The sequence below is a fragment of the Mastigoproctus giganteus genome, chromosome 7 (assembly GCF_048544385.1).
Source record: "Mastigoproctus giganteus isolate SK-2022 chromosome 7, ASM4854438v1, whole genome shotgun sequence".
Taxonomy (NCBI): domain Eukaryota; kingdom Metazoa; phylum Arthropoda; class Arachnida; order Uropygi; family Thelyphonidae; genus Mastigoproctus; species Mastigoproctus giganteus.
In genome coordinates this window covers 19,833,503-19,842,262 of record NC_143581.1, presented here as the reverse complement: position 1 = coordinate 19,842,262, position 8,760 = coordinate 19,833,503, and the positions used below count along the sequence as shown (strand labels likewise).

Here is an 8,760-nt window from a genome sequence, read left to right as displayed (position 1 = left end):
GTGGATTATCTTACATACCATAAGCTGGTACTGATAAAAACTTTTGCAGTTGGAGTATCCCAGTTATGGTCATGGGTTTGGGTATAGATTATATAAAAGAAATCTAATCAATAATTATGTGATCATAAAGTTCCTGTTCTTGTATTACTTGTTTGCCATTATGTTTTCTTCAGATATCATTTATACATAATATTTAATTTGGAAATTAGTGATTTACATGTGAGCTGCAAAGATAAGAAATATTGTGTGTGTGTGTGCGCGCGCATGTGCGTACACACACACACACACCTTAGTGTTGCTGTTGTGCATTAAAAAATATTTTGACTGTTCTTTAGAAGTAAGAAACTAAGTAAACAAGTAACAAAAAAAAAAATTATAAATCATTCATTAAAAGCATTATATTTATTGAAACTAATTTGATTCTGAAATATTAGTAATAATAAAGAATTAAATCTGTTAAAAGTTGTGTGGAAGTAAAGTTCTCCATTTCCTCTTAAGTAATCCTTTCAGTATTCTGGAAATAATTAAAATAAATCAAAATAAAATTCTTAATACATATTATTACTTGTGTTCTTTCAGCCATTTTCCTGCCTTCCATATGGAAATCTGGTTTACCACATGACAGCTACTCTTTCAAGTATATCAAATACTACTGCATGCTTTGTAGCTATATTTATTATTGTCACATCAGTTAAAACAGTATCAGTGATGGCATTTATAGCAACAAGTATATCTTGTTATCTAATGGCAACTGCGGCCCTTGGTCAACATTCACCACTGCAGGGTACATCAGCTGGAGAAACCCTTGTGGTAAGTAAAAGAGTATAGCTGCTAATATATGTGTGTATATAGGTGATTCAAATAGAAATTGCAAAAGTTTTTATATAAATTTTGTAATTTTTATTGTATAATAAAACTAGTTACATATAAAAGAGAGCATATTTATACATTTAAATTTTTAGGGTAGTTCCCATTACTTTCTAGACATTTCACCCAGTACCAAACTAGTTGACGTATTCTTTGACACAATTCTTTCAGCTGGTTTCTCAGATCTATTTTTCCATCCCTGCCTTGACCTCTCCATCTGACAAGAAGTGATATCCTCTTTCTCTTTCAATGGTCAAGAAAGGTGAATGAAAATCACTCTGCACTAAGTCTAGTGTTTACAGGGGAGGAGACATTTCAAACAAAATCATGGAAATGACACTTCAAAGCTGTGTCATTTCCAGTGTAGAATGAAAGGTAGTAGTAGTGGCATGTGATGCAAGAAAGCAAGTGTATGAGCTTATGCAGCATCAGCCAAAAAAAAAAAAAAAATTGCACCATTCCCTCCAAATGCCTGTCCAGTTCCTCCTTAAATTTATTCAACCTATCAATTTCCACAACGACAGATGGAAGTTTGTTCCAGCAATTAACCACCCTCTGGCTAAAGGCAAATTTCTGCACATCTATTCTACATCTGTCCTTTCTTAATTTGAATTTATGCCCCCTTAGGTTCGTAATCTGAACAACTGGAAGGATCCCATCAGAATTCAGCGTGCTCAACTCATTCAAGGCCTTATACACCTCAATCAGATCACCGTGCAGGTGCCTAGTCTCCAGCCAATGCAATTTGCAGAACTTAAGCCTCTTGGTAAGAGGATCCCTTCATTCCCCTCACCAATCTTGTTGCCCTTCTCTGTACACGCTCAAGTAAATCTACATCCTTCCTAAAATGAGGCCTCCAGACCTGTATGTAGTACTCAAGGCGTGGCCTGACCATTGCCTTATACAGAGGGACGATCACCTTCTCCCTGCTAGCAAAATTCCTATATATCATTGACAAAACCCCATGACCTGCCCTGGCAGCCTGTCTGCATTGCTCAGAAAACTGCATATCTGACTGCACAATTACTCCCAGGTCTTTTTCATTTTCTACCACCTTAAGTGTAGTACCACACAGTTGGTACGTTTCTCTGGGCTTACTTCTACCCATATGCAGTACTTTGCATTTGTCAAGGTTAAACTTCAGTTGCCACTTCTTAGCCCATCTGCCCAAATTATCTAGATCCTGTTGCAGTAGCACACTGCCATTACTGTCATTAACAACCCTGCCAACCTTTGTATCATCTGCAAACTTCGACATTAAGCCTGATATACCTTCATCAATATCATTGATAAATATACAAAACAACAGTGGATCCAACACCGGTGTGGGCATTGTCTTGTTGCAGGCAGAACCTCCAGGTAACAAAAAACCCTGCTATTTATTCGAAATTGCTGGATTTAGATAATTCACATCGCAATATGCTTGATAAGCTCATAAATCTCAATTGAAAATATGAGCTTGATAAGCTCATATTTTCAATTGAGATTTCTTCTCTGTAAATATAGAATTACAAAGTTATTCTTTGTCTTTCCAGCAGATGATTGGATGTGAAATTTCTATGGTTGTGGTTATTACCTGATATGGTACTGTGCTTGCTTTGTAGTTTTACTCCTTTTGCATTCAAAAAATGATTGCAGATTGCATGCCAATCTTCTCTTGACTTTATCTTCTTGTAGCAGAGCCATTTGCATTTACTCTGTCTGATTAACGATTAGATCAGAGTTTAAGGAAACAGTATGCCAAAATATTTTCATTATTTTTTTTACATTTATTATAATTTGCAGAAACTCTGGGTTTGAGTCACTCTTGTATATACAGTAAGTTATATGGGGGTTTGATGGTGCATAAGCTACTTTGGCTATAATGCCCAGTAAGTTATATTAAAGCAAAGTGGTGTCAGATATTTGGTTTGTTTCAAACTAGCTCATAGTATGTTGGAATCCCTAAGCAATTTCTATTTGAAGTACATCTCCATTTGAGTACATATTAAACAGGTATCCTGATGCAGTATATATTGCTTTGAGTCATTCTTGAGTTCTTGGTTACATTACAGTTTTGCATATACTAATGCATCACCACAGTGCTATTTGTAGTAAACTGGTAGATAAGAGACACTATATATTTTCATCAACGTAGGTTCCCTTGGTGAGAGGACCAAGCTAAATCTTAACTTGAATTTTGTTTACCATATTTTCTGGATGAAAAGATGCACCTATATTTTAAAAGGTAAATTTTTTCATTTGAAAAAAATATTTTTTCAAATGAAAAAATATTTGAAAAATTCACAATTGATTATTAAACAAATTCAGCACGGTGCTGAAGCTTTTACATATCATAGGACTCCAAAAACTCATTGTTGATGACATTATGGCCCGAATTTTCATTTTCATCAAAGAGTACATTATCAGTGCTGTAAAGAACATTGCTAATTTTACATGGCAACTATCTCATGCTTGAAAAATTCTTGGGAATTAGTGAAACATAAGACAGTTGTCAAGTATTTGAAAATGGTCACAGGTGTGTGATCATTTTCACAATTTCTATTTCCAAATTCTGATCTGATGCCTCCATCCATTTGATCCACTCCTCATGCATGCATGAATACTTTTAAAGGATTTGTTAATTTAGATGTCCAGCGGTGCATTTGGCTAAGGTCTGCTAGAATTACAATTAACTTCATGCTACATTTTGTGTAATATGAAGTGGTCGCACACTGAGCTAGCTTTTTCAGAATGCCACTTGAATGTCCTGACCATACTTTCTCTAGCAATATCCAGAGATGAAAAAATTCTCTGTGGGCAATTAGTATACCTTCAGACTATAAGGTGTAGGGGAATTTTTGAGGGGAAAAAGTGCACATATGGACCAAAAATATGGTGATTATATTATAATTGTCAGTTTTATTTTATTATTCCATGTTTTAATTTGACATTGCAAGTTTTTTGCAGGAACATTAGTTAACATTATCAGTCTATTTTCCATTTCCCAAAACGTCCTAATGTACATGGTACCAGTTCTAGATTTTAGATGGAAATGAAAATCTCCTAGGCTAGGGGTCCCCCCCCTTCCCTAATAGAATATGAACTATCTGTTCTGTTGATCATACCTTGTCTCATTTCTATTGATCACATGTTCTGTGATTCCTTCTCTCTTTTTTTTCCTCTAGTCTCCTCATTTTGATCTCCTTTGGATTAAAATCTCTTTCATTCTGTTAGATTTATTTCCTGTCTCCATTGCTTGATGTGGTTTGTGGAAGAGTAAATTTGATTTAAAATGTATACAGTTATTCTTTCCCAAAGAACCTCTTTGAAAATAGCAAATCCTTTTTTTAGGAAGTGCTGTTCATTTTAAATTAGGGTAGCACAAAGGGAAACATTTTAAATACTGTTTTACAAGGTTAGACAGTGAAGGTTCTCTAGTTATGGGGATAGTTAAATTTATATCAGATAATTTTTATTGTTACTGCATAAAAATATTTCTTGAGTGCCATATCCTTATTTTTAATTTTTTTTTTTTTTTATGATTCCAGTTACATTTGCTTAGGGCAGAAATAACCAGTCTGTGACAACCTGTAGAAAAAATTAGTTAGAATTTTATCAGAATCTTCCTAAAGAAACCTGTCAAATAATAGATTTTGCCAAAAAGAAAATATCCGTAATAAAGAGTACTTGGTTATATATCCAAAATATCCATAATAAAGTGTGAGTAGCTATTTTTACAAAATGAAATATATAAAATCAAAAACAAAATTAAGGCTGGCAGATTCAAATTAACATATGAATAACAAAGATAAGAATTTCACCAAACATTGACCTCTTGCAAAAAAAAAAAAAAAAAAAAAAGTACAAAAATTACATATTAATACAACATTTCATTTCTTGCATTATGAGTTATTTATTGCACCTTCCATCAGTCAATAATTGTGTGTACCAAGGGTAACTATAGCAACAACACATGATATCACTAGATACGAGATGAGATATTTACAGATGGGTGTCAGAAGGCATTTTTATTGTTACAGCAACCACATTATCAGACAGCAAGAGCTTATGTTAGCGACTGTGTTGAGCGGTGAGCAGATGTATTGAATCTAAATGATCAGCCAAGCAGTAGATTAAATAAAACCTGCCATTACAAATATAACTTTTACATCATGTGTATATTAAACCCCTATTAAGATATTAGTTACTTTTTAACTATGTGGACAAATGCAGTTGTTTCTAAAGAGCTTAAGTCCAAGCATTGTCTCCATCATGGGAATGACACCAGCATCCTCACAGTCTGGTAAAACCTAATGCACAGTAGTGTTGTTTTATAGCTGTTTAAACTATTTATAGAGTTGTTTTATAGAGCCTAAGCCCAAGCACCGTCTCCATCACTGGAGGGACAACAACCTAATGCACAAAATCTAATGCACTGTAGTGTTGTTTTATAGCTCTGTTTATAGAGCTGTTTATAAAACTATTTATAGAGTTGTTTTATAGAGCCTAAGCCAAAGCACTGTCTCTATCACTGGAAGGACAACAGCATCTTCAGCTGGTCAGTGGTAAAACATAATGCAACAGTAGTGTTGTTTTATAGAACTGTTTGAATTTATTAGTAACCTGCATTGAAATAGTATCGTGCTTCTTAATTACATAGTAATATTGGACTCACGTAGCCTTCTCAATAGGAGTTTAATATGCATGACATCAGTTACTTTTCCAATTGGAAGTTTTCTTCTCATGTACTGCTTGTTTAGATTTGATACATCTATTCACCACTCAAAACAAAATCACTAATACAGACAACTATGCTGTCTCTTGTGTACCCAGTTGTGAAGTGTCAACTGTCACCGATGAGGGGCCAAATAGCCCTGAAATGGCCATCGGTGGTAATACTCACTGAGGATAAATAGCAGTAGTCTTCTCTACTGGAGAAGCATTACTTATTTGAGATATAATGAGATAGGCAACTTGTTGTGGAGGAATTCACAATATGAGATGTTATGAAATGATGATATTAACTAATTTATATGACAGTAGTTACTGTTATTATTAAAAAGTTCCTAATGAAAATATAAAAGAATATATATAGGTTGTACATAAACAGTTAATGAAATTTTCAACTGGCCTATGATTGAACAAAGGTTTCCCATCTACAAATAATATACAAATATTTGTCACTGACAAATGTTTGTACATTATTTTGGACAAAAATTCCCTCTGTAATGGCAGAGTTTTAAACTCTAGTTTCTACAACTGCGTTAGTGTTTTTATTAGAATTAAATATTTATTTTCAAGAAAATGTATTTATGTGATGGACTACTGTTAAAGTATTCAAGAGGATTTTAAATTCTTTGTTATGACATTACTTGTTAAGAACTGATACTTGCACAACCTTGCCAAATATACCTTTTTGCTTTTTATCAAATATATGTGGCATTAATTTTTATATTGTTATTTTTATGTTATATTGGTTTATTTTTATAAATTAATAATTATTAATTTATAAATAATAAATTAAAGAAAAAAGAAATTGCTATGTATGAAATGTTTGACTTCCGAACACAATGTTTGTTTTCTCTATTATAGATATCATCCTGGGTTGCCATGGTTGGATTATTTTCCTATGTAAAAGCTACTATTGCAAATATACTTCGTAAAGAGGGACAGAATGCTCTGTTTTGGTGTGGATTTTCATCTCAGATTGGTTCAGTGTTGGGTGCCATAATAATGTCCCTGCTTATTAATGTTGGTGATGTCTTTAAGAGTTACAATGCATGTCTTACGAGATGACAGGACATTTTTCACTGTTATTTAAAATTGCACACAGCATAAGGGAATTATAAATTGAAATAAATGTCATTCAGAATTTTATTTTGTGTAGTCAAGAAATTGAATGAACGTAGATATTGAACAGATCATGGTTGTTTTTTTTTTTTTTTTTTTTTTTATTGAATTAAAAGTGTATATATTTGCATTTGCTCAATCGTCACTCCATGCCTAAAATTGGCTTTATTAAAGATCTCTGTGTGTCATGTGGTGTTTGATTTTGGTATTGTTGCTTTTAAATATATTTAAGCGGTATAATAGGAAGGTGAGAATTAATGGTATTACTATATTATTCATTTATTGAATATTATTATTTTTGCAGTCATATTGAGTGAGTTTAGCCACAATTTTGACATTTTGAAGGGATGTTTTTAATCCCTTCAGAAGTGGATGGTTCAAGGAATATTAATATAAAAATAAACTTGGCAAAAAATGGTTTAATCTATGTAGTTTTTTGTTTTTTTTGTAATCTATACATTTATGGTAAACAACTAGTAAGTTCAGTTTATAATCTGTTTCTGTATAAATATATTTCATATCCCTTTTACCCACTTTCTAATGTGAAGTATTAATATGAACAGTCTGATTCTAAACATAACTTGAGAAATGGCATACTGTAGTATACAGTTGATATACAGCAGGTACTACAGTGGATCATGGAATGACTGTTCCTTGAAGCTCTATTTTACTTTTGATTATGGACTTATTTTTTTTAAGTGTCTACACTTGCGTTTGCCTAAAAACCTACTTTATTATTAGATTATTGTGTATATACAATATTCTATAGTATGAATCAGAGCTGTAATGCTCAATACGTTCTACATTGATATTAATATTTGTAAAATAACAAGAGGAGTTTACCTCAATATAGTATGTAGAACACTTCCGTATGATACTCTCCAGAAATTAAAACAAAAAAATCGAAAAACTTACATTAGAGTAACAAATAATTAAAAATCAATTTAATGTAATTTAAAATATTAAAAAGAATCTAACGAAAATATTCAAAACTATTTTCCTTCCTGAAGCTGACAGCAGTTTTCGACTGTATGTTGTAATCACAGGAATGAAAATTACCGAATAGCTTAATGAAAATATTGGAGAGTATCATACGGAAGTGTTCTTCGTACTATATTGAGGTAAACTCCTCTTATTATTTTACAAATACAATATTCTAATAAGTAGTATTTAGGTTTATATTATCAAGTAGCATTTTAAATGTTTTTTTTTAAGGGTGTCATTAGACACTGTTCAGGAACTGCAGAATTGAATACAGTATTACTAAGACCAAATGATGCAAGGAAGCAGACTTTTTTTTTTTACAGCAGCCTAGGTCAGACAAGTGAAATTATTCAATATGCCATATACAATTCTTACTGGTTATCAAACAAAAAGAAAACATAATACTTCAGTATTTAAAAAAAAATTGATTTCCTTAACTACTTATACAAAAAGGGTCTAACTGCAAAGTGTCCTAAAAGAAATTTAAAAAAAAAAAAGATTTATTCATTGGTTAAAACACAAAGGCTTCTGTTATATTACAAACAACAAAATTTTATGAAAATTCCTGAAATTTATAGTAAATGTCAAAGGTATCATTCATTTTTCCATACATTTTTTGCAGACTTTTTTGTTCTAATCTTCTTCACTATTATCACTAAATAGTTTTAAAAACTATTTCTGAAATCTGTTTGTCAAAATTTGGATCAGTTCAGCATATACATTTTGCAGACCCTGCTTTGTTATTGTCCATATTGAAGGCTTGTAAAAAAATCCTGTAATTACTAACGTGCTGTCTGCAACACTTAAGATTATTTAATTGCTGCAAATAAAGGAGCAGTGACTTAATGCTAATAGAGGTTTTAGAAAACTGATGAATTTGAAGATATTTAAGTGTCACAATAAAGAGAGTGGACATTTATTCAGTCTCCATTCATCTTGCAGGCAGCACATTAGTGGTTAAGTGTTAAAGATATTAGGGTTTCCTGGAAGAATTAGATTTGCAAAAGGATTCCACGGCCAAAAGTTAAAAAGGTCTGCTGTGGAAGATATTAAATATATAGTGGGATGTTAAGCTAC

At 32.2% G+C, this 8,760-nt stretch overlaps 1 protein-coding gene across 2 annotated transcripts; it reads left to right on the top strand.

Annotated features, from left to right (window-relative positions):
• The first annotated feature begins 587 nt into the window (after positions 1-587).
• On the top strand, positions 588-6,726 carry LOC150082622 (solute carrier family 52, riboflavin transporter, member 3-like). 2 transcript variants are annotated; one of them, XM_090378714.1, is made up of 2 exons: positions 588-810; positions 6,442-6,726. In XM_090378714.1, exons 1-2 carry the CDS (start codon positions 619-621, stop codon positions 6,643-6,645), a joined length of 396 nt encoding a protein of 131 aa, XP_090234840.1. In that variant the 5' UTR covers positions 588-618; the 3' UTR covers positions 6,646-6,726. The 2 variants fall into 2 exon arrangements, with proteins under 2 accessions (XP_090234840.1, XP_090234841.1); XM_090378715.1 differs by lacking the exon at positions 6,442-6,726 and adding an exon at positions 4,398-4,488.
• Positions 6,727-8,760: the final 2,034 nt, after the last annotated feature.